This window comes from Stylophora pistillata, chromosome 14 (genome assembly GCF_964205215.1).
Source record: "Stylophora pistillata chromosome 14, jaStyPist1.2, whole genome shotgun sequence".
NCBI classification, from domain to species: Eukaryota; Metazoa; Cnidaria; class Anthozoa; order Scleractinia; family Pocilloporidae; genus Stylophora; species Stylophora pistillata.
In genome coordinates, this window is record NC_142532.1 from 10,682,576 (window position 1) to 10,695,818 (window position 13,243).

Here is a 13,243-nt window from a genome sequence, read left to right on the forward strand (position 1 = left end):
GGCAACCCACATTTACACTTACATGCATAAGGGTCGTTTACATAAAAAAGTTTGTCGCACAACATGAAAATCTATTTTATCACAAATATTCTTTAGAGAAAAAAAACTTATAATGAATAATGTGAAAAGAGGAACTGTTAGGGAATCCCGCATTTTGAATAGTTGAGAATTTTCAAATCTGGCAACCCTGCTTTGAAAAACGTGCATGCTCGATGTCATGGTAATGCAGGCGTGACTCTCCTTACTCTAAGAGAGTCATGCGACCGTTACTGTGACATCTGACGTGCGCGCATTTTAATTTTGCTCTTGTATACCTTTTTCATGGTAATATATCTTTTTAAAAAGATGCAATGCGACAGTTGTCAGGTTGGGCTGCCTATAATGCGTAGTGACAATTTCTTTGATAACATGTGATGTTGTGCACTTAAAAGGGACTATTCACACTCATTCACACTATGATACTGTAATGTAACATTTTGTTTCAGGTTTTAACCAAATATTTCCAAAATTTTCCTTTTATCCACAATCCTTTGTTAGTACTATATTACTTAGTAATTGTTTCATGGGTTTTTGCATACATCTCTATTGTAATTATACCATTGTGAATAAAAATACAATAAAAAGGCATAAATAATAATATATTCTTGTTGGAGAATGATATTAATGCAACTATCCAAACAACTTTAATGTAACACAACATTCCTCACAACAAAATTCAAGTCATTGTTACTTATGAATTACGCATATTGTTTAAATGTGAACAGTTTTTATAGAACAAACAAAGTTCCAAAGTTTTTATAACATCAATCTCTTTATACTTTTTTATTTGATTTTCTAGCATGTTTCTTTTTTGACACATCAATTTCTTTATATTTTTTAGCACAATAGTTTCAAGAAGCTCTTCCTTCTTTGATCTATCCATCAAACTGTACCATTGCTTTTTCTTTGCTGGCTCCAATTGCAAGTAATGGTCATTGTATTTATTGTAGATCTCTCTTTTTCTTTGGTTAGACTTAAATTTTCTTACAATGTTCTCTTCATTTGACAATGCTGATAAGCAGAGTAAGCAATAACACAAATGTTTTTTTTCATCACTGATACAGTCATCTTGCCTATAAATTTCACCAACTCTGTTTACAAGGGCCTTAAGACTGAATGGTCCTAGGAGATGGAATTGCTCATTTTCACAGGTCAACATGAAGTAACAATTGTTCTGAGTATTACGTTAAACTATAAAGCTTATAAGAAGTCATCATTACAACAAAATAAGTATCCTGTGGGTATAACACAACTTCTCATATTTTCTTTTACAATAATTTTGACTAGAGAGTCCTTATTAACAAGATAACACTGTTTTAAAGAGCCCTGATTCAAGTGTGAGTATTTTATTTTGTTTTCTGTGTCATAGACTGTTATCTTACTAGGTGTTTTGCCTACATGGTCTACATTACACTTCTCATAGAACAAACATGCATGTTCATGGAGAGCCTGTAGTGTTGAATCACAGTAAGTGCATGATTTGATAATAGAGAAACAAACTGCATATAATTATGGACATAATAAAATGCTTATTTCTTGATGACTGAGTATCATCCCTTAATTCATTGCACATTGAAATGGAGGCATTTGATTGTAAGGCAGTGGTTGATACAAAGTGGCATTCATCAATTGACCTATAGTAATTGCAGACGAAGTATTTCTTTCCTGAACTGGGTAAACAGTGGTAAGTGGTGCAAAGCCTTGATTAGATTCTACTATTTGTATAGTAATTTTTAATGCATCTGCAACTGCTTGAATAATAAGTGCATCAGCCCATGTACCTTGAATACACAATTATTCAGATATCTAAGCCATGAATTCGGTATTGCTCTCAATAAATCTCTCTGGGTTGTCTCTCATAAATTGAACCCCAACAGTACATATACGCATATGATCATTGCTATTGCCATATAATTGATGTGATACAGATCCAAAGAGACAATCACCTGCTGTCACTCCCGACTCCCTTGGGATTCCGAGGTTTTGCCAGTCACATGACTTTTGGCTGGAATCGCCATGTGCTCGGGTTTGCAGATGTTTGTTTAGTTTTTTATCCATTGAAGAGAGTTTTAAAAAGGGCGTTATAGTGTCTTTCGTTGGCTTAAGCCAACGGTTCGGTGAGTTAATATTTGTTTTTTTTGTTGTTCAGGCAGGTATTTGGAGTTTGAGGCCTTCTTTGTTTGTTATTTTCAGAAAACCTTACTTTCACTTTCATTGAGCAAGGCCATGTGGCCAATGTATGAGCTCGAGTTTTCGGCGTTCGTTTGAGATAAAAAAACACAGTACTACGGTACAAACAGTTTTTGAACCTTGCGCTTCGTTTTATCGGCTGGAAATTATATTTGTGTCAACATGTCCACCCATTCATGTCCCGAGGCGGGAAAAGGAGCTCGATTGAAAATATATTCAAGAAGGAGAAATGAAGAAGAGGATCGCGCTGAAAAGGCCGAGCAGTTGAAGCAATCAAAAGCTGGATTAAGTGGAGCATTGAAGAAGCTGAGAGATAAAATTTGGCCTTCATTGATCGAAGACGAAAGGGATTTGACGTCGGCAGATTTGGCTGCGAAACTTGCATCTTATGATGTGACGTGCAGGAAATTTGTGGATGCTCACGAGTGTTTTATGAAAATAGTGGAGTTAGAACCTGAAAAAGGGAGAGCTCAGGTTATGTACGACGAGGAATTGGCAAACAAAATGGAATTGGACGGCGTCATAAAACGATTCCGCCGCTTGCCTAGATCAGAATCCATGTTTAGCTTAAGGTCTGTGAGACAACTTCAGATCGCAGCTGAAAGGAAGAGGGCCAAAACCGTGAGTACCGCATCGAAATCTAGTCATGTTAGTAGCAGCAGCAGTATTGAGGTTCAAAGAGAGCAGATGATCTTAGCCAAACTTAATGTGGAGCATTTGAAAAGAAAACAAGAGCTTAAGCTCAAATTAACTAAGCTTAATTATGCACGAGAATTGTTGGAGGCTGAAATGGAAGCCGAAAGAGCCTGTGTAAGCTTTAGTGCACTCAATCAAGAAAACGGGGCTGGAAAAGTTGAGGGAACCAGCTCAATTGTTAAAAAAGAAAAGGAACCACCAGCTTTGAAGCTAGTAGGCCATGAAGAAAATGTTATAGAGCAGTCTGATGTGAAATTGGAAATGAAGTCTCCAAAACAAGATACTAGTCCAGAGCCAGCTTCCTATGAATCTATTTTGGAATTACCAATCGCAAAAATGAGTAAGCAACCAGTAGCGCATCCGCAAGAGGATATTATCGCCGTGTCTGAAACTGAAAGAGAATGTGATCTACCGCTCCCAACCCCGAACATTCATGGACCGGAAAGGTCAGAGAAAGCTCAAATGACGGCTAGTTTGGATACTGGGGAAAAGATAATTAAGACCTTGTGCCGAGTCGTGAACACCCCCAAAATACAATACATGCACTTTGACGGAGATCCAATTAACTATGTATCATTTATGCGGAATTTTGAAACTTGTTTAGAAGATGATGCTGAAAATTCTACGAACCTGCAGTTTCTTATCCAACATTGCACGAGCAAGGCCAGAGAAGCCATTGAAAGTTATGTCAACTTGCCAGTTTCAGAGGGTAATGAGTCTGCAAAGAAAACCCTGAAGGACAACTTCGGTCTGCCTCATGTCATCGCAAAGGCTCATGTGAAGAAATTGGAACATTTGCCACCATTAAAGGTCAGCACGGGATCAACATTGTTGGAGTTTGCAAGGCATCTCGTGATGGCAGAAAGGACCCTCAGGGGAATGGGACCCGAATTTGTCAGTGACCTGAACCACACCAACACCCTGATGGAGCTGAACAGGAAGCTACCTTACTTCATGAGAGGAAAGTGGGCAGAATGTGCTGGCAGAATCATTGAGTCTGGACGACGACCAAAGTTCAGTGATTTTTTGAAGTTTGTTAAGGACAGAGCAAAGCTTGTGAATAACGAGTTTGGAGAAGATCTTGTCCTAAGTTCCTCAAGGGGGAAGAAAACAGTTAACGAGAGAGGGGGAAGGTCTATCCCGAAGATAAATTCGTTCACAACCAAAGCTGAACCTGGCCAAATTAGAAACCAAGATGGTACAAGGAGAGCATTCGGTCGCAGCCGCAAGTGTCCAGCTTGCTCAGGGCGGCATGGACTTTGAAAGTGTGAAAAGTTTAAGAAGTTGTCCTATGGAGATAGAGAAAAATTGGCATTGAACAAGAGGCTCTGTTTCAAGTGCCTTAATGGAGGACATTTCAAGGACCGTTGTTCCTAAGAAACCTTCAAGTGCTAGGTACAAGGCTGTGTTGAAGATCACAATACTCTGTTACACCCCAACCCCGATGAACGAGTGGAAAGAACGAGTGCTTCAAACATTTAAATTTCCATGGTTCTCCTCAGAAAACAAGAGATGGTCATCAGCAGAATAATACCCCTACAAGTCAATTAAGTGGAACCAAAAGATTAAATCAAGAGCAAAAGAGTGCTAGTGGAGCTTCTATGACTGCAGCAACTGGGGCCGGCGAGAAGCGTATTTGCTTGGGTGTCCTTCCTGTTAAAGTAAAGGCCACGGGAGGGGCACGAATTATGGAAACCTATGCACTGCTGGATAGTGGTAGCAGAGTAACCTTGTGCAAGGAGCAGCTTTTCAGTTAAATTGGGACACGTGGCTCAAAATGTAGCTATGAACTACAAGGAGTAACAGGATCCAGGAAGGTTGAGGGACATGTAGTACATGTTGTTGTAATGTCAGTGGAGGGCAAAGTGTTGGAAGAGCTATGGAATGTCAGGACCGTTGAGCAAATACCAGTGGCAGTCAGTTGCATTCCGCGAAAGGAAGATATTTCAAACTGGTTCCATTTAAGAGACATTGACTTGCAACAATTAAGTCAGTCTGATGTCGGTTTGATAATTGGCCTTAAAGAGAAGCCTACCTTGCTTATCCCATTGGAGTGCAGATCTGGAAAAAGTGGTGAACCAGAGGCAGTACAATATTCACTAGGTTGGACAGTTATGGGTCCATTGAGCGACGTCGGGGACAGTAACCATTGTTCAGTTAACTTTGTTTATCTTGGCAAAAGGGAGTTTTATATTGATGAACCAGTTGAAGAGTTTGAAGTGCATCATTTGGATGGAAGAGAAGGTGTTGATAGACAGAGAGAGTGATGAATGAAGCCGAAGAATTAAGAGCAGGCGAGGCAGTGGATGGAAAGTTGCTGTATGAAGATTCGGTGACAAAATAACAAATAGAAGATGAGATCCTACAGGAGCAGCTTGAGAAACTCTGGAAGACTGACTTTAGAGACTGTTGTGAGCTCGAGCACAAGCCCTTCAATTGAAGGTAAGAAAGTGCTAGAGAAGATGGAATGGTCAATAAAAATGGTCAATGGGCATTACTAGGTAGCATTGCCATGGTGTACAGACCCACCTTGTTTACCAAATAACCGGTCAATGGTTGAGCGTCGAGCTGCACTGCTGAGGAAGCGTCTTCTCAGGGACTAAGACTTATTCTCCAAATACAACATGACCATGAATTAATATATTGAACAAGGCCATGCAGAGAGGGTACCGACCGATGAATTATGCTCAGTTGACTGCCCATTATGGTATTTACCCCACCACCTGGTACTGCATCTCTTAAAGCCTGAGAAGGTTCAGGTTGTACTTGATTGCGCAGCTCAGTTTGCACAGACCTCATTAAACAAACAATTGTTGCAAGGTCCAGATTTGACCAATCGTATTGTAGGAGTGTTGAGTCGTTTTCGCCAAGAAACTGTTGGCCTCACGGCCAACATACAATCAATGTTTCATCAAGTGAGAGTAGAGCCGAAAGACTGTGATGCATTAAGATTTTTGTGGTTGCCAGGTGGAGATTTGTCAGCGGAACTAGTTGAGTACCGAATGGTGAAGCACATATTTGGAGCAACATCATCACCAAGTGTGGTGAACCTCTGTTTGAAGAAAACAGCAATGATGGTGGAACAGCAGGATTCAGGAATTGCAAATGTTATCGACAGGAATATGTACATTGACGATCTCATGAAGTCAACTGAAACAGCAGAAGATGCTATTTTGTTGGCAAGTGAAATTAGTAAACAACTCAACAAAGGCGGTTTTCATATAACAAAATGGTGCAGTAACGACAGAAGAGTCATAGCTGCTATACCAGAGTCAGAGAGAGCTAAAACCGTGGTGAACTTGGAGCTGGAACAGCTACTAATGCAAAGTGCTCTTGGAATGAGGTGGAATATTGAAGAAGATAAATTTGTGTGGGAAGTCTCGGATAAACTTATGAGTGCAATGTCCAAGAAACCAGTAACAAGAAGGAATATAGTGTCTGTCGTGTATTCCTTGTTCGATCCATTGGGCTTCATTGCACCCTATATCATGAAGGCAAAGCTGATACTTCAGATGTTAAGCAGAAAGAAGATTGGATGGGATGAACCGCTTGAAGAAAATGAAAATGAGCAGTGGACGAGGTGGCTGGATGACCTTGGCAAATTATGAGAAGTAACGGTTGACTGATGTCTCAAACCCAAAGGATTAGCACAGGTCAAAGAAATCCAGTTTCACCTATTTTCAGATGCCTCACGACAAGGTTATTCAGCTGCTGCATACTTCCGCGTGAAGGACGTTGATGGAAGATTGCACTGTTCATTTGTCATGGGCAAGGCCCGGTTGGCTCCAATCAGAGAAATTTCCATACCTAGACTTGAGTTGACTGTAGCAGTTATATCTGTAAAACTCAGCCACGTGATCCAGGATGAGTTGGATCTAACTGTGAACAAGGTTATTTACTGGACAGACTCCACCTCAGTACTGAAGTGTATTAACAAAGTAACCAAGAGATTTCATACCTTTGAGTCAAACCATTTGACAATCATACATGATGGATCTACACCCCAGCAATGGCGTTATGTGAACAGAGAAGACAACCCAGCAGATGATGGATCAAAAGGGCTTAAACTGGATGTCTTGATCAAGAACGACCACTGGCTGACAGGTCCTAAGTTCTTATGGGAGGAAGAAGAATGCTGGCCAGCAATGGTCGAGATCCCAGTCCTTAAAGATGAAGATCCAGAAGTTAGAAAGGAGAATCAAATCTATGTAGAATCAGCGTGTTGCAATGTTATGGAAGAGCTGATGATGTACTATTCTTCTTGGTGGAAACTCAAGGTAGCAGTATCATGGTTGCTGCGCTACAAACAATACCTTAAGAACAAGATGCTACAGTGCAGAAAAGGGTCTTTAACCAAGCAGGAGTTTGAAGGGAAAGGTAGTCACCTTACGCTTGAAGAGCTTCATGAGACAGAGTATGAAATTCTATGCTGTGTTCAAATGAGAAATTTCCCTGAAGTAATTGCCCTTCAGTCTGAAGAAGATCCAAGATTGGTGAAGAGATTACTGAAGAAAATGGGAGTTTCAATAAGCAAGTTGAACCCTCGATTCCATGATGGATTGTTGCGAGTACGAGGCCATATTGGACAAGCCCCTTTGTCTTATGACTTGAAGCATCCATTAATTTTGCCTTACAAGCATCATGTCACAGACCTGATAATCAAAGACCATCACCTGAAAGTGGGGCACATGGGCCAAGAGTCCGTTTTATCATCGTTGAGATATAAGTACTGGATCTTGAAAGGGAGATCTGCAGTGCGCTGAGTGCTGAGCAAATGTTTTGATTGTCAGAAGAGGAAAGCAAAACCTGCAGAGCAGTTTATGGCTGAACTTCCAAAGGATCGTGTGACCCCAAGTGAACCACCATTTACATATGTTGGAATTGATTGTTTGGGCCCTATGGAAGTGAAACAGGGATGGTCACATGCTAAGAGGTACGGCTGCCTCTTTACATGTTGGGTCGTGTGTGCAGTACACATTGAAATTTTACACTCAGCAAGTGCTGATTCTATGATCAATGCCATAAGAAGGTTCATCAGCATGCGGGGCTGCCCTAAAGAAATTCGAAGCAATAATGGGACAAACTTCACGGGAGCTGACAAGGAGTTGAGAGATGCTGTTCATCAGTGGAACCACTAAAGGATCAGCAATTTTTGTGCACAGAGGGAAAGCAAGTGGATATTTAATCCTCCAGGTGGAAGCCACATGGGAGGCGTGTGGGAGAGAATGATTCAATCTGCCAAACGAGTGCTAAAGGCTCTATTGAAAGAGCAAGTTGTGACCAATGAAATCCTCTCTACTGTGATGGCCGAAGTTGTTACCATTGTCAACAGTCGTCCCTTAAAGTATTGAAGATTTTGTGTCAAATCACCGTATTTTAATAATGTTCAACCTAATGTTATGCAATTTTCTGGCTGTAAAGTCAAGTAAACAACAATAAACCTACAATGAATTCAACTGCGTGGGCTTTGTAAGCGTAAGAAATTCGCACGGTTTTTGCTTAAACAGCAATCAAGAACTGCTTTAAATATTAAAGCTTTTGTCCTGAAATATTTCTTGCTCACTTTCATCTTAGGCTTGCTTCTCACGGAAAAGTTCCATGTAACATTTGCATATTCAATCCAAAATCTGATCCACATACCTGTTTACACACTTGCGAAAACATTTAGCGCTTTTCGTCTTTCCTCTTGATTTTAGAGTAAAATATTAATATGCACCTATAATTTTTTAATGAAAATAAGCTATTTAACTATCGCTATAAATGTGTTACTTTCTTTGTTGTGTTTTTAACATAGGCAAATTAGGACGTGCCTGACAAACAATGGAATTGGTGTATAATATGCACCACAAAAGTGCGTATTATACATTGGGTAAATATGGTAATCAATTCTTGAATATCATTTTTTCTCCTACTGGTGGAGGGAAATGCAATTAATGTTCCAATAATAATATTGAATGAACCAAACTATCTTTCATAACTAAAGTCGATGCACATGTGCTGATCGATACTGCAACTTTGAATTCTAAGCTCTGTTCAATCACAATAACATCTTTTGTAGCTTTTGACATTTAAACCACATTACTACTTAGGCAGGAAATGAATCAAGACTGTTGACAGTTCATAGAAGATGTTGCTTACATTTATAAGGCTGTAAAACTATGCAATTAGCTTTCATCCCATAAATGCAAGAATTCTTAACTCAGTAAAGTCAATATTGGCCAAAGCTTTTGCATTAAGGGTAATTGTAAAATCTGTTTATGTAATTGATTATGTAAAAACCATTTACTATTATAATACCACTTTTTTGCACTTTAAAGCAAAAGTACCAAGAAAGTGACACACGTATTTGAATTTACACTCTCTAAGTTACCTCAGGCCTTGTCTTAATCATTCAATTACCAGTAAGTGGTGAACCCTTTGTCATCTCTTTCTAATATTGCATGACATATATTCTTAAATCACCTTGACTGATAATTTAAAATGGTCATAAGAGTGAGTGGAATCCATTTCGGTCTGTAATCACACTTCAAAAGATCACAAAATCAGACATCTAGAATGTGAGTCTGATTTGTCAGTCAAGAGTATGATAACAGAGTGACCAAACTGGACAACACAAAGTCCTGTTACTGATTTATCATAACCTTTGAATAAAACAAATAATTTCATTTGAGAAAATATCCCTGGCAGACATATTTGCATGTCTAAAAAAAATTCCTCCATTTTGGAAATTCCCCAGTTTTGTATGGTTATAGTGGCTGTTAATTGTTATGGTTATTGCAATCAATTCTGCATTTGGTAGATTTAGCTTAGTGATCGCCTGCTTTAACTGTTTGACCACAAGTGTCTGATTAGAGCCAAGTGTTCATGCTCAAAATAGGAAACCTTTTTAATTCTCTTTTTTCTTATTATGCCTGAATAGTGTAATGGGGAATTTTCTCTTGATTTGTGCAAGTCTTGAAGGCATCAATTCTGAAAACAATTAGGTACAAATGATGCCGTTGTTTGGCGAAAGCTTGGATTTTAAAAAAAATTTTACTTTTTACAGCAATTTAAGGCCTCATTCAAACTGTTTGAATGCAATACATAGTGTAGTAAGGTGACAAGGTCATGAGGAAAAAATGTGTGTGGCAGCAATACATGATGGAAATAGGTTATAAGGTAGTACGTAATAGGGAGTAAAAAATTAAATAAATGTGTCAGCAGTACAGCATAATTAGGTAATGAGGAGTAAAATAATGTATGTGGCAGCAATACATGGTGAAATAAGATAATAAGGAAAAAAAGTATGTGGCAGCAAGCAATACACATTCAATGTAAGGAAATGTAGTAAGGAAATGAGGAGAAAAAATGTATAATTATGTGGCAGCAATACATGGTGTAATAAGAAAATAATGAGTAGAAAAAAAAAGAACCTGGTGGCAATACGTGGTGAAATAAGGTAATAAGGAGAAAAAGAAATTTAGCCAAGAATTTGATAGTTGGGTGGAAATAGTTAGCTTGTTTTAAATTAATAAGTCGATCTAGCTCTTTTCTGTTGCAGTCCCAAAGGGAGGAAGCATCATCAATTTAATACACTTTTGGCTTGGTTTTGTTTTGTTTTTCAATATCTGCTATGAAAATGTTGGCAAATGACACTGGCAGTTTGTGCCCAATTAGCCCTTCCATGTGTTTGGAGGAAGTTCTCCTCAAAGAAAATAATTTTCTTTAAGGATTAAGCCAAGCATTTCCCTGAACAGGTGAAACTTTTCTTATACTCCACATACTATATTTGTTCCTTCTTCTTGAGGTATATTTGTGTACAAGCTAGAAATTTCCATCAATATTAGAAGAGTATTTTTGCCCACCTTTGTTTTTCAAGTTGTAAAAAAGATTGATAAAAGCAGTGGTATCCTTCATAAAGGATTGTTGTTGTTTATCTTATTACCTTGTTACACCATGTATTGCTGCCATATAATTTTTCCTTATTTAAGTTATTACACCATGTATTGCTGCCACATTCATTTTTTCTCCTTATTACCTTATTACGTGCATTGCATCACATGTTGCTACCACATACATTTGTTTCTCCTTATTACCTTATCACCTTAATACAGGGTGTTACAAAAACAAGACCCTCAAAAACTAAGACCTAAGACCTAAGACCCGTCTTAGTTTTCGAGGTTACAAAAACTAAGACCCCCTAAAATCAAATCCTTCAAAATATAAAGTTAAATTGTAACCAAAACAGATCTAAACTATCAAATTATCCCCTGTCCGACCCTTTCCACTGTGTTTTAGAAAAACATTCATCTCCAATGGAAAGCCAATTTTATGATTTAAGGATAAACAACAAAATTTAAGACCAATAGGGGTAAGGCATATTTTCAGTGCACAATCATTATACGTAGGTAGTGTATGGCTTTCATCCTGTTTGTAAAGCCACAATGCTGATAATATATGTCTGCAAATTGTTAGAGGAAGAATGATCATCTAGCATGCATATATATGCTGAACTAAAGCATTGAAAATAGCCAGGCTAGTATTTTTATTTCAGAGATTGAAGACATTAAAAAGAGAGACAATTCACACCCATACAAAATCTTCTTTAAAAACCTTTCTAACATTTTCAATGAAATATTATTATAATTAAGCACCAGGTGCATAAAAAAACCAAAGTCAATTCAGCTTATCATAGTACTTAGCAGCATAATCAGAATTATGAGCAGCAATTTGCATAATGTCCAAAAACCAATTCAAATAGCCATATCAAGAACTGGTATTATTTTTGAAAGCTTTTAACTGTCAGTACATGTAAAAGCCAGCATACATTGCTCACCTGATGTGCTCCTTTGAGAAGCTTGCCACAAGGTTTTTTCCTGAGAACAAATTCTTTTCCATCCTTTTCCAGGTAAAATGTTGGATTGGATTGCCCAGAGCTAAGGAAAAATTTGTTGGAAAAGAAATGGGGATTAGTGACAACACATACTGTCAGATAATTCATTTAAGATAGATGACTCACAAACAACATCTTGACTGAAACCGTAAAAAAATGAACAGATGAAAATTATATCACAGTTGACTTGGTGCAGAACAGACCAATGCCAAATGTATCAACAAATTCAGAAATGTATCTGGTAACATTTACACGGGTCAAAATAAAATTGAAAGTTTCACAGCTGATGAGGTCTGACTACAGTTAAATAATTCTTAATAACTGAGGAAACAAACAGAAGAAATTCTCCAAGGACCATTTTTTAATTTTCCTAAGATTTGCCAAATATTTTGGGATGTAGGTTAGAAATTAGTTAAAAGCCATCTCTTCATCTTTCTAAAACATGACTGTTTCACTCAGTTATCAATTTTGTGATTTATTCATTCTTACTGGTTTGGTTTGTAGCTTGTGACATTTGTAGCTTGTGACATAATATCATTCATTTCATCATACCTCTCTTACAAATTTACACTGAAATTTGAGTTGAAGAGTCAAAGTGTGTTCATATTATTTCTTTGGTATCAAAAATGCATGAAAAGAGTTTAGATTATGAGATTTAACAATTAACCACAAGTATAAACAAGGCATTCTATGCAACTTTTTACATTTATACCAAGGCTAATCATGATAATTCTATAAGGTTTAGAGAAAATTGTGTTCTTGTTCACCCAAAATCAAAATGACAAAGTATTTGCCACAATCAGGTAGTTCTTTGTGTTTTTGTCAAGGAAGTTTCTGCATGGAAACAGAAAACTTTTACTAGTGTGAGCCAAACTTTTTTCCTTCCCTTTGGAACATCTGGTTGTCACTCTCTTCTTCTAATAATTCATTAGTGTCATATGCCTTCAGCACTTTTGTGTTTCTCAGATGTAAAGTAAAAAGGGCGAATAAAATGTTTCACTTAGAAATAAAAAGATGATGTAGTCAACAGTAGCATCATCCAACATAACAGACTGTCTTGTATTAAGATTATATCTTGTTTACAAAAGATGACGAGAACTTGATGAATAAATCAATGAAACCAGATGACATGGTATAAAGTTCATAATAAGCTCCATAAGTTTGAATTTTTTTTTCAAAGACTTGTAGTATTATCACAGTACTATGTGAAGAATAACAGTCCTGTGTTTACCAAACTCTAAATCATCAACAGACTATCCGGTGATTGTGAAGAAGAGCTCCCCAAAAAAGCTTGTCGGCCAACAGATTACCGACAGGTTACCAACAGGCTACCAACAGCTAACTGACAGGCTACTGACAGGCTATTGCATGTGAAAACACGCAGTAAACATGACCCAGAAACAATAATAGTCAATAAACACGAGTTAAGCTTAGCCTACTTATTGA

The 13,243-nt window shown here is 37.8% G+C and overlaps 1 protein-coding gene across 6 annotated transcripts in view; it reads right to left on the reverse strand.

Moving 5' to 3' along the window:
• LOC111332566 (acyl-CoA dehydrogenase family member 11) overlaps positions 1 to 13,243 on the reverse strand; it is a 135,719-nt gene that overhangs the window by 117,559 nt on the left and 4,917 nt on the right. For all 6 annotated transcript variants that reach the window (XM_022937924.2, XM_088744373.1, XM_088744372.1 and 3 more), the window contains one exon: positions 11,741 to 11,840. In XM_022937924.2, the coding sequence (XP_022793659.2) occupies positions 11,741 to 11,840 (100 nt within the window). Of the gene's footprint in view, positions 1 to 11,740; positions 11,841 to 13,243 lie in introns of those variants that run through there.